The following is a 17310-nucleotide window of genomic DNA, read 5'->3' on the forward strand; positions in this document are numbered from 1 at the left end:
CACTACAAACCAAGAGTGAGAGAGCTACCTACAACCACAAGCTCATTCAAGAAGTGGTCCCCTGAGGCAGAGCAGGCTCTGAGAGAATGCTTTGGAACTACGGACTGGGATATCCTGCAGGGGTCACATAGTGAGAACATTGAGGAGGTTGTTGACTGCACTACTGATTACATCAATTTCTGTATGGACATTGTAGTTCCAGTAAGAACAGTACGCTGCTATGCTAACAACAAGCCATGGATTACAAGTGACATCAAGGGCCTTTTGAACCAGAAGAAAAGGGCTTTTAAAGGTGGTGATCAGCATGAGCTCAAGCGCGTGCAGAAGGAACTCCGAGTCCAGCTCAGGGCAGCGAAGGAGCAGTACAGGAGAAAGCTGGAGCAGAAGTTGCAGAACAACAGCATGAAGGAAGTGTGGGATGGGATGAAGATCATCACTGGCTGCAGCTCGAAGCAGGGTGCCACCATCAAGAGAGATGTGGAGAGAGCAAACCAGATAAACAACTTTTTTAACAGGTTTGACCACCCTAACCCACTCTCACCTCAGAGTACTGCACCCTCCAACCATCCTTCTGCTGATACCAGCATAGGAGAGAGTCTACTCCAACCCACAATTACAGCAGCGCAGGTGAGCAGAGAGCTGAGGAGACTTTGTGCCAGCAAAGCAGTGGGTCCAGATGGAGTATCGCCACGACTGCTGAAGGCCTGTGCATTGGAGCTGGGGAGTCCTCTACAGCGTATCTTCAACCTGACCCTGGAACAGGGGAGAGTCCCGAGACTTTGGAAAACATCTTGCATCACCCCCGTCCCAAAGATATCACGTCCTAGTGAGCTGAACGACTTCCGGCCTGTCGCTCTGACGTCACATGTGATGAAGACCATGGAGCGGCTGCTGCTTCACCACCTAAGGCCACAGGTCCACCATGCCCTCGACCCTCTGCAGTTCACATACCAGGAGAAGGTGGGAGCGGAGGATGCCATCATCTACATGCTACACCGATCCCTCTCCCACTTGGACAGAGGCAGTGGTGCTGTAAGAATTATGATTCTAGACTTCTCTAGCGCCTTCAACACCATCCAACCTCTGCTCCATAGGGACAAGCTGACAGAGATGGGAGTAGATTCATAGCTGGTGGCATGGATCGTGGACTATCTTACAGACAGACCTCAGTATATGCGTCTCGGGAACTGCAGGTCTGACTTTGTGGTCAGCAACACAGGAGCGCCGCAGGGGACTGTACTTTCTCCGGTCCTGTTCAGCCTATATACATCGGACTTCCAATACAACTCGGAGTCCTGCCACGTGTAAAAGTTTGCTGACGACACTGCTATCGTGGGCTGCATCAGGAATGGGCAGGAAGAGGAGTATAGGAACTTAATCAAGGACTTTGTTAAATGGTGCGACTCAAACCACCTACAACTGAACACCAGCAAAACCAAGGAGCTGGTGGTGGATTTTAGGAGGACCAGGCCCCTCATGGACCCCGTGATCATCAGAGGTGACTGTGTGCAGAGGGTGCAAACCTATAAACACCTGAGAGTGCAGCTGGATGATAAATTGGACTGAACTGCCAATACTGATGCTCTGTGTAAGAAAGGACAGAGCTGACTTTACTTCCTTAGAAGGCTGGCATCCTTCAACATCTGCAATAAGATGCTGCAGATGTTCTATCAGACGGTTGTGGCGAGCGCCCTCTTCTACGCAGTGGTGGGCTGGGGAATCAGCATAAAGAAGAGGGACGCCTCATGCCTGGACAAACTGGTGAGGAAGGCAGGCTCTATTGTAGGCACGGAGCTGGACAGTTTGACATCTGTGGCAGAGCGACGGTTGCTGAGCAGACTCCTGTCAAACATGGAGAATCCACTGCATCCACTGAACAGTATCATCTCTAGACAGAAGAGCAGCTTCAGCGACAGACTGCTGTCAATGTCCTGCTCCACTGACAGACTGAGGAGATCGTTCCTCCCCACACTATGCGACTCTTCAATTTCACCCGGGGGGGGGGGGTAAACGTTAAAATTATACTAAGTTATTGTCTGTCTGTATACCTGCATTGTTATCAGCATTGTTATCACTCTTTAATATTGTTCTTTATCAGTATGCTGCTGCTGGAGTATGTGAATTTCCCCTTGGGATTAATAAAGTATCTATCTATCCATCTATCTATCTATCTACTTACAAATAAATAAGAGCAAGGGCAGCCAGCAACACACTCAGTCATGTTTTTTGGCTTTTGAGCAAACACAGATCCAGGGCTCTTGGCGCATATAAAGCGTATAAGGACAATATGTCATAAATGAAACGTAGACGACAAAGCGAAGAAGAAAGCAGCACGGAGAAAAGAGACTCAAAAGCGTTGGAGAGACAAAAAAGAAAAAGAATAATCTAGATGCAAATTCAGAAAATAAGGAAAGTAATTATCAGCCCGGAACAAGTGAAACTGAAAAAAAAGCACATCCAATCGGGACATTGGCGCTATACACATGCACAGCAGGTTACAGATTATGAAAGCAGTGGAATTTGAAAGACTCAAAAAAAAATAGTTGGCACGATACACGTGGAAAAAGTTAAAGATATGAAAGTAGGAAAATTAGAAAGTATAAAAAAAAAGAAAGTAAAGATCGCATGAGTGCAAACAAACGGAAATTATTACTCGAAAAAGGGAAAATAATCACCACGGACCAGGTGTCATTAAAAAAAAAGCAGGATAAAGCATGGTCAGAAATAAAAGACATTAGAAAACAAAGTAAAACATCATGAAAACATTAAAAAGCAAGGGGGCCAAACACATGCAGAGCAGGTTAGAAATAATGAAAACTGGAATTCAAAAGACACAAAAAAAAAAAAACGTAGGTGCAAAACACATGCAGAGCAAGATACAGAATATGAAAGCAGAAAAAAATGACAGTGTTAAAAAAAGAAAGTAAACATCGCATTAGCGCAAAGAACGAGAAATTATTACTCAGAGAAATAACGAAAAGTTGAATAGAGATCAAATATATGGACATAGGTGATATGTCAGAAGTATTTAAATATCGCAAGACTTTGAAGTTTAAGTCAAGAGAATTTCAAAAACGGAGTTTGCCTCACATGCATTTATTGGTTACTTGGCAAAAAAAAATTATTAACCGCTGATGATGTAGATCATTTTGTCTGTTCTGAAATTCCCAACAGAGAAAGCTATCCTGAATTATGGTAAGAAGTCATTAAACACATGTCTCACTGACCTCATTAAAAAGATTCAGCACGTTGGGACTTGAAAGATTCCAAATATTTTTTTTTACAAAAGTTCTGAAATAAAAATGAAACTAATGAAATAGCAACAATTCAAAGAAAAAAAATCTTAAAAGTGTGTATCCGGAAAAACAAAAACGGGGGTTGGCGAGCAGGGGGCAAAGCCCCCTAGTGTATATATTATATATATATATATATATATATATATATATATATATATATATATATGTACACATATACTGTATATATACACACATATATTATATACAGTATTATATATATATATATATTATATACAGTATTATATATATATATATATATATATATATATTATATATTATTAATATATATATATACATACAGTGCATCCGGAAAGTATTCACAGCGCATCACTTTTTCCACATTTTCTTATGTTACAGCCTTATTCCAAAATGGATTAAATTCATTTTTTTCCTCAGAATTCTACACACAACACCTCATAATGACAACGTGAAAAAAGTTTACTTGAGATTTTTGCAAATTTATTAAAAACAAAAACATTGAGAAAGCACATGTACATAAGTATTCACAGCCTTTGCCAAGAAGGTCAAAATTGAGCTCAGGTGCATCCTGTTTTCCCTGATCATCCTTGAGATGTTTCTGCATCTTAATTGGAGTCCACCTTGTGGTAAATTCAGTTAATTGGACAGGATTTGGAAAGGCACACACCTGTCTATATAAGGTCCCACAGTTGACAGTTCATGTCAGAGCACAAACCAAGCATGAAGTCAAAGGAATTGCCGGTAGACCTCTGAGACAGGATTGTCTCGAGGCACAAATCTGGGGAAGGTTACAGAAAAATCTCTGCTGCTTTGAAGGTCCCAATGAGCACAGTGGCCTCCATCATCCGTAAGTGGAAGAAGTTTGAAACCACCAGGACTCTTCCTAGAGCAGGCCGGCCACCTAAACTGAGCGATCGGGGGAGAAGGGCCTTAGTCAGGGAGGTGACCAAGAACCCAATGATCACTCTTTCAGAGCTCCAGAGGTCCTCTGTGGAGAGAGGAGAACCTTCCAGAAGGACAACCATCTCTGCAGCATTCCACCAATCAGGCCTGTATGGTAGAATGGCCAGACGGAAGCCACTCCTTAGTAAATGGCACAAGGCAGCCTGCCTGGAGTTTGCCAAAAGGCACCTGAAGGACTCTCAGACCATGAGAAAGAAAATTCTCTGGTCTGATGAGACAAAGATTGAACTCTTTAGTGTGAATGCCAGGCATCACGTTTGGAGGAAACCTGGCACCATCCCTACAGTGAAGCATGGTGGTGGCAGCATCATGCTGTGGGGATGTTTTTCAGTGGCAGGAACTGGGAGACTAGTCAGGATAAAGGGAAAGATGACTGCAGCAATGTACAGAGACATCCTGGATGAAAACCTGCTCCAGAGCGCTCTTGACCTCAGACTGGGGCGACGGTTCATCTTTCAGCAGGACAATGACCCTAAGCACACAGCCAAGATATCAAAGGAGTGGCTTCAGGACAACTCTGTGAATGTCCTTGAGTGGCCCAACCACAGCCCAGACTTGAATCCGATTGAACATCTCTGGAGAGATCTTAAAATAGCTGTGCACTGACGCTTCCCATCCAACCTGATGGAGCTTAGAGGAATGGGCGAAACTGGCCAAGGATAGGTGTGCCAAGCTAGTGGCATCATATTCAAAAAGACTTGAGGCTGTAATTGCTGCCAAAGGTGCATCGACAAAGTATTGAGCAAAGGCTGTGAATACTTATGTACATGTGATTTCTCTGTTTTTTTATTTTTAATAAATTAGCAAAAACCTCAAATAAACTTTTTTCACGTTGTCGTTATGGGGTGTTGTGTGTAGAATTCTGAGGAAAAAAATGAATTTAATCCATTTTGGAATAAGGCTGTAACATAACAAAATGTGGAAAAAGTGATGCGCTGTGAATACTTTCCGGATGCACTGTATATACACATATACACATATATATATATATATATATATATATATATATATATATATATATATATATACATACACACACACACACATATATACACAGTAATAGTAATTTCAACACACATCTTTTAAGTAATATCAAAAAGGCAAGGTTACAGGGAGATATTATAGTCATGGGGGACTTTAATTATCCAAATATTAACTGGGATAACCTTGCAGCTGGAAGAGCATATGAACAGGAGTTTTTAGAAGTAATCAGTGACTGTTTTTTTAACACAGTATGTTAAAGTACCAACAAGGGGTGAAGCCTGTCTGGAGTTAGTATTTTGTAATAATCAGGATAGAACTGAGAGTGTAGAGGTGATTGAACCACTAGGGTCAAGTGACCATAACATAATACAATTCTCAGTATTTTTTAATAGTACAGATGCAAAGACTAAAATTGTTAAGTTGAACTTTGGTAGGGCAAATTTTGATCAGATGCAACAAAGTCTAAGTAGGATAGACTGGGATAAGCTTTTAAGTGTAGATACAGTCGAGGAGCAGTGGAATAGGTTTAAAAATGTTTTACATGTAATGCAGGACAGATACATAGTTAAATTTGGAATTAATAGGAAACTAAAAAAAAACTCCACGGTGGATTATTAAAGATTTAAAAAATAAGTTGCAAAGGAAAAAACTGCTTTACAAGGCATATAAGACTAATGACTGAAACTTACATTTTTCTGAGGTGTTTACCAGTGAGCAAGTGGATAACCTCCCAGAGGTAAATGGGACTACTAAGGAGGTACTGATGGATTTGGAAATTGTAGAGGGAGAAGTGCTGCTCAGATTAAATAAGCTGAAATCAAACAAATCACCAGGACCAGATAATATTTACCCTCGAGTTTTTAAGGAGGCTAGCGAGTACATATATAAACCCTTGACACATATTTTTAGGAAGTCACTGCGCACTGGAGAGATTCCGAACGACTAGAAAATGGCAAATATCATCCCATTATATAAAAAGGGTGACAGGGCCGATCCAAGAAACTATAGGCCAATAAGCTTAACATGCATCACAGGAAAATTAATGGAAGGAATTATTAAGGATAAGATTGAGCAACACCTGGCAAGGACAGGAGTATTTCTGAACAGTCAGCATGGGTTCAGAAGAGGGAGGTCGTGTTTTACTAACATGCTGGAATTCTATGAGGAGGCAACAAAAGGATACGATCAAAGTGGAGCATATGATATTATTTATCTGTACTTTCAGAAAGCATTTGATAAGGTGCCACATGAGAGGTTGGGCATCAAATTAAAAGAAGTGGGATTTCAGGGTGATGTTTTTAGATGGGTGCAGAATTGGCTCAGACACAGGAAGCAGAGGGTGATTGTGTGAGGAACCTCATCAGAACTGGCCAATATTAAGAGTGGTGTTCCACAGGGGACAGTGCTAGGGCCGCTGCTATTTTTAATATACATAAATGATTTAGATAGGAATATAAGTAACAAGCTGGTTAAGTTTGCAGATGATACCAAGATGGGTGGATTAGCAGATAATTTGGAATCCGTTATATCATTACAGAAGGACTTGGATAGCATACAGACTTGGGCAGATTTGTGGCAGATGAAATTTAATGTCAGTAAATGTAAAGTATTACACATAGGAAGTAAAAATGTTAGGTTTGAATACACAATGGGCGGTCTGAAAATCGAGAGTACACCTTATGAGAAGGATTTAGGAGTCATAGTGGACTCTAAGCTATCGACTTCCCGACAGTGTTCAGAAGCCATTAAGAAGGCTAACAGAATGTTAGGTTATATAGCACGATGTGTGGAGTACAAGTCCAAGGAGGTTATGCTCAACCTTTATAATGCACTGGTGAGGCCTCATCTTGTGTACTGTGTGCAGTTTTGGTCTCCAGGCTACAAAAGGGACATTGCAGCTCTAGAAAAGGAGCAGAGAAGAGCGACTAGGCTGATTCCAGGGCTACAGGGGTTGAATTATGAGGAAAGATTAAAAAAGCTGAGCCTATACAGTTTAAGCAAAGTAAGATTAAGAGGTGACATGATTGAAGTGTTTAAAATTACGAAGGGAATTAGTACAGTGGATTGAGACTATTATTTTAACATGAGTTCATCAAGAACACGGGGACACAGTTGGAAATTTTGCACAAACTTTAGGAAGTTTTTCTTTACACAAAGAACGATAGACAAAAAACGATACCAAGTAGTTTGGTAGACAGTAAGACGTTGGGGACTTTCAAAACTCAACTTGATGTTTTTTTGGAAGAAATAAGTGGATAGGACTGGCTAGCTTTGTTGGGCTAAATGGCCTGTTCTCGTCTAGATTGTTCTAATGTTCTAATTAGCATTAAGAAAGAGGCAATGTGAAATTATTACATATACATATATATATATACATACACATATATATACACATGCACGCACACACATACACATATTACAGTCTACATCAAGAGAAAATTTACAGTATGCAATTTACAGCTTAATATTGTACAGAGACTAAGTAAGAAGTATGTTTAAAACAGAGTTCAATTTATTGTCTAAGAGAGGAATTTCAAGTCCTTCAAGGGTAAACTCATCAACACTTATTTCCATAGGAACAATTTACAGTTTCTAATTAATATTAAATTCAGATTTATTTGCAGTACTAAAGTCAGTTAATATCTCATTTTCTTTGTACTGTCTCTTTTAATGTACTTGGATTTTGACTTACTAGATGAAAGAATCCCATCAATGAACTCCTGCCTTGTTATCTTTCCATCTTGGTCTTTGTCAATTCGCCGGAAGAAATCCATTACACGAGATTTTTTGTGGTTCATCCAACGCATGTATTTCTTGCGCCACATATCAAAATCAAAATTTGCAAACTCCTTTAGCTAGTAAAAAAAGAAAAAAAAAAAACATGTGTTTTACTTGTATTTGTTGTTTTTCCTCCTGAATCATTTAATACCATACCTCTTCCAATCTGTCAAGGGCATCATTTAGCTTTCGTTGTCTGTCCAAAGCAAGAAGCCAAACTTGCTGCCACCGAGCTGAAAGCTGAGTGAGCTTCGGATTCTTAGTCTCTGCTTGAGAATTTGGGGGAAGTGCCACCAACATGCCACGACTAAAGGATTTTCCTAGTAAAACAAAAATGCATAAGATCTAAAAATGCACAGTGGATATAAGGATACTTTATAATGATAGAAAGTATAACTTACGGGTTTGTGACTTATCTTGTGATGAATCATTTGCTTTCCTTTTGTAGGTTTTTGTCACTTTGTCTACATCTGGTTGCTTTTGTGTCATTTCCTCCATAAATGACTAAAAGGTAAAAGATACAGAGAAAGTACAGTCAAAGACATACCCAATTTGGATGAATCTTGAAATATTTGTACATTACAACTCAGCCGTGCTGCGTGATCTTCATCTCATGCTGCGCTTCGAACATTTAAAAGCCTATACAACAGCTGTCCAACTGCTTGTTTTTTATTCCGGCCCCGGGAGTGGTTAAATTTTTTGGCACAATGTCCCAAGATGCGAGTTCTTCATATTTTTTAGTTTAAAATTTTAAAATGGAATAAGAGTCTGAAAATCTAACATCATCATATTAAAGTTCGATAAATTCTGAAAAGAATAATACCAAACATACAGTATATGTAGGTTTTAAAATAAGCCTGATTTAAAACATGACATAAAAAGTCACATAAAATCGTTGCACTTTTAAGCTTAGTGTATATATATATATATATATATATATATATATATATATATATATATCTATAATAATAAAAGGCAAAGCCCTCACTGACTCACTCACTCACTCACTCACTGACTGACTGACTCACTCATCACTAATTCTCCAACTTCCCGTGTAGGTGGAAGGCTGAAATTTGGCAGGCTCATTCCTTACAGCTTACTTACAAAAGTTAGGCAGGTTTCATTTCGAAATTCAAAGCGTAATGGTCATAACTGGAACATATTTTTTGTCCATACACTGTAATGGAGGAGGCGGAGTCATGCATCGCGTCATCACGCCTCCTACGTAATCACGTGAACTAAAAACAAGGAAGACATTTACAGCACGAGTCACACGCGGGAACGAAGGTAAATGACGTTAATTTTTGACTGTCTTTTAATACTGTGTGAGCATACATAAACACATGTGCAATTAAACGTGTGCATTTACGGGGTGATTTCTGAGGCTTAAAAGCTCACCTTTTATCAAACGCGGGAAGAAAGGTAACTGACGTTGTTCACTGTCTTTTAATACTGTGTAACCATACATATTAACACATGTCCAATTAAACGTGTGCATTTACGGGGTGATTTCTCAGGCTTAAAAGCTCGCCTTTTACTAAAAAGGTAAATGCAAAACTATTTTCAATCAGTTTATTGAAACGCTCCCGTTAAGGATTGCAATAACATATTCGCGAGATAAAAGAACGAAGTAGGGGGAAATGGAGGAACAGCCGCAAACAGCGAAGAGCAAAAAATTAATTAAACAATTGAGAACGGAGCGAGTTAAGCATACAAGCATGTTCATAAGGGAAACAAAGCACGGTGTAAAACGTAAGTTTAAATTAAGTTTATAGAAACGCTCCCGCTGCGGATTGCAATAACATATTCGCGAGATAAAAGTTTAATGAGAAGACACGAGGTATAAACGAAGCACACGCCGTGGCGCAACGTTAGGGGCAACAGTTTCAACCATTCTATGATCTGCTTCTCGCAACTGAAAGACGGCACATGGCAGATGTTAGCCGACTTGCTGACCGCAACGTTAGGGGCTTCAACTATGGCGCTGACGCAACATCTCAGTGCCAACACTTTGCAGACTGTACTTAAAAGACACGCCCTCCTCACTGGACAGTTAAAAACACCAATCAAGCTAACGATGACATCAAGTATTACCCAATCAAAAGTAGGAAAGGAGGCATCTTCATAAAATGCGTGTCGGATGATTTGCATGAGACGCTGCTTTAAAAAAAAAATGATAAAAAAAATACGGGATAAATCCCGTCCAGTATTGATTCAAAACGGGACGCGCAATTTCATTCTCAAACGCGGCACGATTCCGTATTTTAAAGGACGGGTGGCAACCCTACAGTGCCAGGTAACCACCCATACAATCAGATTGTGATTCACACTAGGAATGCAATGAATGTAATTACCCCGATCTACATACAAGGCGAAAGTCTTGCAACATTCAAAGATGATGGTTTGGGATAATTACTACTTATTAAGTACAACATTGAACATAAAAGAGCTTATGAAGCCTTGAACCGAAAAAAGCAAGATCTCAGAGATCGTAAAAAAAAAAAAAGGAGGTAATGTCGTTTTACTCGCTGTACATTTTAGTCAAACATTACCAGTTATTCCACGAGGGAGACCAGCAGATGAACTCAACGCGTGTTTAAAATCCATGCTTCTCCCACGGTCGGTTATATGTCGCGTGTTCTCGGGTAGGTACACCAAAAAATTTATACATTTAAGCATGTAATGGGCAAAGAAAAAATGAGGTATACCCGAAGGCACTGCAGTAGTACTCAATGTAACTTTACTTCTTAAATGTTAATGTTTTACTGTTTAATAATTTATACGCTTCTTATATATTGTTCAAATTCTTTTATCAAAATACCAGTGACAGCGCAATGCACGATAACATGGAGTGAATACACCATACGCATCTGCCCACGGCCGCCCTGGTGTGCGCAGATAGGAGTTGATTCTAAAATAAAATAAACATAAAAAGAGTAATACATTCATCACCCATAAAGCGGATAGCAGACGTGACGTATTATATGTGTACCACATTTCAAGTCAATACGTGAAACGGTTTACAAGCTACATGTGATTTAAAATCCTGGACAGACCAACGAAAAGCCACGGTAGCAAATTATAGAAGAAGATTTTACTGTTTAATAATTTATATTTATATGAAATGTGCTTCTTATATATTACTTCATATTCTCATATGATAATGATGTTAATGTTGTTTATATTGATTTCTATGTTATTGTAAGTGCATCTATGTGTGTATATGTATGTATGTATGTATGTGTATATATATATATATATATATATATATATAAAAAAAAAATATATATATTAAAAATATATGTGTATATGTATATATTATATATCTGTATATGTGTGTATATGTGTGTGTATATGTGTATATGTATATATATATATATGACAGCAACACTCATAACAATGACAACACAATTACATTGACAATCATGTTACGTTATTTTTAAAATGTTTCCTTTACTTTTTCATAACCTCTTTAACACACTACTTCTCCGCTGCGAAGCGCGGGTATTTTGCTAGTATATATATATATATATATATATATATATATATATATATATATAAAAAATATATGTGTATATGTATATATAATATATCTGTATATGTGTGTATATGTGTGTGTATATGTGTATATGTATATATATATATGACAGCAACACTCATAACAATGACAACACAATTACATTGACAATCATGTTACGTTATTTTTAAAATGTTTCCTTTACTTTTTCATAACCTCTTTAACACACTACTTCTCCGCTGCGAAGCGTGGGTATTTTGCTAGTATATATATATATACACACACACACACACACACACAGTGGAACCTCGGTTCATGAACGCCTCGGTACACGTACAACTCGGTTTACGACCAAAAAGTTCGCCAAACTTTTGCCTCGGTTCACGACCACACACTCGGTATACGTTTCAGTATACGGTATACTCGGTATACAGTTTCCCTTTCGGTTTGTACGCACCAATGATTTCCACACGCGTTGCATTGTTCTCGGTCAGACGTGCGTGCTTGCACGTGCCTGCATGCGTGCTTTCGCTGTGAACTCTTTGTGCTCTATTTCATTTCCCTTCCGGTTCGTATGCGCCAATTACTGTATTTAAGCATGTGTTCAGCCTCTCCCTGTTCATTGTTCTCAGTTAGACGTGCATGCTTTACCTGTGAACTCTTTGTGCTCTACAGTATTTCGTGTGCTTTTGCAGTTAACCATGGCTTCTAAGCAAGTGAAGAGTGGTGAGAAGAAAGTTTTGCAGAAAATTGAAATCGAAGTAAAGAAAGAAATTATTGAAAAGTATGAGCGTGGCGTTCGTGTTACTGACCTTGCCGCCGAGTACAAGAAGTCAAAACCTACGATTTCGACTATTCTAAAGCAGAAAGCAATCTATTAAAGCTGCTGATGTTGCAAAAGGAGTTACAATGTTAACCAAGCAGAGGCCTCAAGTGCTGGAAGAGGTGGAAAAACTGTTGCTAGTGTGGCTGAACGAGAAGCAACTTGCAGGGGATAGCGTAAGCGAGGCGATGTTATTCGAGAAAGCCAGGAAGATTCATGGTGATTTGCTGCAAAACTATCCTTCTATGAGTGGCGAAAGTGAGGAATTTAAAGCCAGTAGAGGATGGTTTGAAAAGTTTCGCAAGAGAAGTGGCATTCATAGTGTGGTAAGGCATGGAGAGGCTGCTAGTTCAGACGCTGAAGCTGTTAAAGAATTCGTGAAAAATTTCACAAAATTAGTGGAGGACGAAGGCTACATCCCGCAACAAATCTTCAACTGCGACGAGACCGGATTGTTCTGGAAGAGGATGCCGAAGAGGACCTACATTACCCAGGAAGAGAAGGCTATGCCCGGCCATAAACCAATGAAGGACAGGTTAACCGTTTTGCTGTGTGCTAACGCTAGTGGCGACGTAAAAATCAAGCCGCTACTTGTTTACCAATTTGAGAACCCTCGTGCTTTCAAACAGAACAATTTAAACAAAGCCAGACTGCCTGTGATGTGGAGGGCAAACACGAAGGGGTGGGTCACAAGGACTTTGTTTTTGGAATGGCTGCATGAGGCTTTTGCTCCCGCCATGAAGCGATATCTTGAAGAGAATAACCTGCCTAAAAAATTCTTCTGATGGACAATGCACAGGCACACCCTCCAAATTTGGTTGACGATATGGTCGAGGAGTACGACTTTATTAAGGTCGTGTTCCTCCCCCCCAACGCGACTCCTCTTGTGCAGCCCATGTACCAGCAGGTTATTTCAAATTTTAAGAAACTGTACACCAAAGGACTATTCACCAGGTGTTTCAATGTGACCGAGGAGATGTCTTTGACCCTGAAAGAGTTCTGGAAGAACCATTTTAATATTGTTCATTGCATCGGCCTCATTGATAAAGCCTGGGAAGACGTCACACACCGCACCTTGATCTCGGCCTGGAAGAAACTTTGGCCTGAATGCGTTCCTGAACAGGTTTTAGAAAGCTTCGAGCCTCCTGTTGTGGATGAGATTGTGTCCATGGGCAAGAACATGGGTCTTGAATTGGACAATGAGAACATCGAGGAGCTGGTCCTGGATCACAAGGAGGAGCTGACGACGGAGGAACTCGCTGAACTCCAGCAGGAGCAGCTTAGGTTGCTCATCGAGGAGCAGTTCTCCGGGGAAGAAGAGGAAAGGCCGGTTATAAAAAGTGATGAGATAAAAGCCATCATGGAAAAATGGAACGAGTTCCAGGATTTTTTCGAAAAGAACCACCCTGACAAAGCGGTTATGAACAGTGATAAAAATGATGAATGACAATGTCGTCTCGCATTTCCGAAAAATTTTAATGCGTAGGAAAAGGCAAGTCACATTAGACCGCTATTTCACTAAGTCTGATCCACCAGCTAAACAGCTAAAAACGCCAGAAACCCAAGAAATCACAAGAGAGAAAACACCTGAAGGAAAACATCCCTCCATCGTGGAGCCAGACTCTCTCTCAAAACTGTAACCTCCTCTCCCCCCAGTCCCCCCTCACTTCATGCTAGAACTCGACTCATGCAAGGTTAGTTTCTTGGTGGTTTATGGTTAGTTTTTGTATTACAGATTTTTCAAATGTTCCTTTTTTTCCCCTGTGCTTAAAACTCATTAAAAAAAGTGTTTATACAGCGATCGTGCACAAACTCCTCCAATATTATTTTCTTGGTTGCTTGTGGTTGGTTTTTAAATAAAGTTCGGATTTGTTCAAATGTTCCTTCTTTCCCCCTGTGCTTAGTGTTTATACAGCGATCGGGTCATAAAGACTATAGCGCGAACTCTTACAATGTTATTTTCTTGGATGCTTGTGGTTGGGTTTTAAATAAAGTTTGGATTTGTTCAAATGTTCCTTTTTTCCCCCCTGTGCGTAAAACTCATAAAAAAAAAAAGTGTTCATACAACGATCGGGTTGTAAGGCTATAGTGCGAACTGCTGCAATGTTACAGAGAGAGAGAGAGCAGGCTTGCATGCTGATGAGAGAGAGAGAGAGAGAGAGAGCGCGTGCAGCTGAGAGCGAGCCTGCACGTCAGCTGAGCAGGGAGCCTGGGTGTTTGTGTCAGTGTTATTCAATGTTTTTACATTAGTTTACTATTACACTGTGCATTCTATGGTGTAATTAACTATGTTTGTGCTTAAGAAATATTTAAAAAATATATATTTACATACAGTTCGTACGGTCTGGAACGGATTAATTGTATTTACATACAATCCTATGGGGGAAATTGCTTCAGTTCACGATCAATTCGGTTTACGACCAGATTTTTGGAACGAATTATGGTCGTGAACCGAGGTTCCACTGTGTGTGTATATATATATATATATATATATATATATATATATATAGAGAGAGAGAGAGAGAGAGAGAGAGAGTAGATATATTGTACAATCCATTTTGAGACTGCAATATTGATCACATACTTTCTATTTGGCCTTTACCCACTTGTTCTCTTTGGCTTTTTTATTTCTTCTCCTAAGAGTTTCACAGTACTTGCTACTCAATGTAATTTTATTATCATTACCTCACTTTAATTCATGACTAGATCTCCTGATTTGGTAAGCTCTACTTCAGATTTCCCCTCCTCGAACCGCCACCTTATCGTGGTGGAGGGGTTTATGTGTCCCAATGATCCTAGGAGCTCTGTTGTAGGGCTGTCTTGGTTGACACGTCTCTGCAACATTGCATGGACATCAGGGACTGTGCCTCTGGATTGGCAGACCGGGGTGGTGGTCCCCCTCTTTAAGAAGGGGGACCGGAGGGTGTGTTCCAACTACAGAGGGATCACACTCCTCAGCCTCCCTGGAAAAGTCTATTCGGGGGTTCTGGAGAGGAGGGTCCGTCGGATAGGAGGCGTTCGACCGTGTCCTTCGGGAAATCCTGTGGGGGGTGCTCCATGAGTATGGGGTACCAGACCCCCTGATAAGAGCTATTTGGTCCCTGTACGATCGGTGTCAGAGCTTGGTCCGCATTGCCGGCATTAAGTCGAACTTGTTTCCAGTGAGAGTTGGACTCCGCCAGGGCTGCCCTTTGTCACCAATTCTGTTCATAAGTTTTATGGACAGAATTTCTAGGCGCAGCCAGGGTGTTGAGGGGGTCCGGCTTGGTGGACTCAGGATTGGGTCACTGCTTTTTGCAGATGATGTTGTCCTGTTTGCTTCATCAGGCCGTGATCTTCAGCTCTCTCTGGATCGGTTCGCAGCTGAGTGTGAAGCGGCTGGGATGGGAATCAGCAGACTATGGTCCTCAGAGACTATGGTCCTCAGCCGGAAAAGGGTGGAGTGCCCTCTCAGGGTTAGGAGCGAGATCCTGCCCCAAGTGGAGGAGTTCAAGTATCTTGGGGTCTTGTTCACGAGTGAGGGAAGAATGGAGCGTGAGATCGACAGGCGGATCGGTGCGGCTTCCGCAGTGATGCGGGCTCTACATCGGTCTGTCGTGGTGAAAAAGGAGCTGAGCCGTAAGGCAAAGCTCTTAATTTACCAGTCAATCTATGTTCCTACCCTCACCTATGGTCATGAGCTATGGGTAGTGACCGAAAGAACGAGATCGCAAATACAAGCGGCTGAAATGAGTTTTCTCCGCAGGGTGTCTGGGCTATCCCTTAAAGATAGGGTGAGAAGCTCAGTCATCCGGGAGGGGCTCAGAGTAGAGCCGCTGCTCCTCCACATCGAGAGGAGTCAGATGAGGTGGTTTGGGCATCTGATCAGGATGCCTCTTGGACGCCTCCCTAGTGAAGTGTTCCGGGCATGTCCAATTGGGAGGAGGCCCCATGGAAGACCCAGGACACGCTGGAGGGACTATGTCTCCCGGCTGGCCTGGGAATGCCTCGGGATTCTCCCGGAAGAGCTAGAAGAAGTGGCCGGGGAGAGGGAAGTCTGGGCATCTCTGCTCAAGCTGCTGCCCCCGCGACCCGACCTCGGATGAGCGGAAGAGGATGGATACTTCAGATTTTTCAGGTACCCTGTACTGCAGTTTCCTCTGTAGCTGTTTACCACTAGTGGTGCATTTTGTTTTTTTTTTTTTTTTTGCAACAGATAGTCTAGCTTTTTGTTGGCTCACCTTCATATTTGCAAAGTAAAATCTATTATGTATACTTCATGGGTTGTACTGGTCTCTGCTAGTGGTACATTTCTTGTGTTGTACTGCTTCTGCTATTGCACCAAATTAAACATTGTATTATAATGTTGTTAGTCCCATAAAGCACCTTTTATATGCATAGTGTTAATGCCAGTTGTAATGGATGGCAAGCATGGGCTGGCTTCCAAGCTGAGATGGCTCAAGGTTTCTTACCTGGCCAGGAGGCTGGCCCAACAAATAGGCAGGGCAGCTTTTCCACAGCCAGGAGATGGACAAAAGTGGATAAACTGGCATCCTGGAATTACTTGATCAAGGATCCTTAACGTCTGGTTGAAGACTGTGATTCATAGACATCACCAGGGGCTGAGCATCTTCTCTGATGATGCTCTGCCAAGCTTCTAATGCAGCCATCTTTAGCTCCTGCTTGTTTGGGGGCTTATTCCTTACGTTTTATCTTCAGCATATGGAAGACATGCTGAACTGGATTTAAATCAGGTGGCTGGGTTGGCCATTCAAGAATTTTCAATTGTTTTATATTTGAAAAACTCCTGTGTTGCCTTAGAATTATGTTTGGAATCATTATCTTGTTGTAGAATGATGCATAGCAAAAGAGTTTGAAGGCAATTACTGGAACTAGAGCAGATGAAATGTTTCTATACTCAGAATTCATTGTGCCACTGTTGTCTTCAGCTATGAAGGTAAGTGTGCCAGTACGGGTGGCAGCCACACATG

General features: G+C 41.0%; 1 protein-coding gene across 7 annotated transcripts in view; it reads right to left on the reverse strand.

Moving 5' to 3' along the window:
- macf1a (microtubule actin crosslinking factor 1a) overlaps positions 1–17310 on the reverse strand; it is a 976441-nt gene that overhangs the window by 46418 nt on the left and 912713 nt on the right. For all 7 annotated transcript variants that reach the window (XM_051936317.1, XM_051936316.1, XM_051936315.1 and 4 more), the window contains 3 exons: positions 8402–8504; positions 8157–8320; positions 7915–8077 (listed from right to left, as the gene is read on the reverse strand). In XM_051936317.1, coding sequence (XP_051792277.1) covers positions 7915–8077; positions 8157–8320; positions 8402–8504 — 430 coding nt within the window. The remainder of the gene's footprint in view (positions 1–7914; positions 8078–8156; positions 8321–8401; positions 8505–17310) is intronic.

The sequence above is a fragment of the Erpetoichthys calabaricus genome, chromosome 14 (assembly GCF_900747795.2).
Source record: "Erpetoichthys calabaricus chromosome 14, fErpCal1.3, whole genome shotgun sequence".
NCBI classification, from domain to species: Eukaryota; Metazoa; Chordata; class Cladistia; order Polypteriformes; family Polypteridae; genus Erpetoichthys; species Erpetoichthys calabaricus.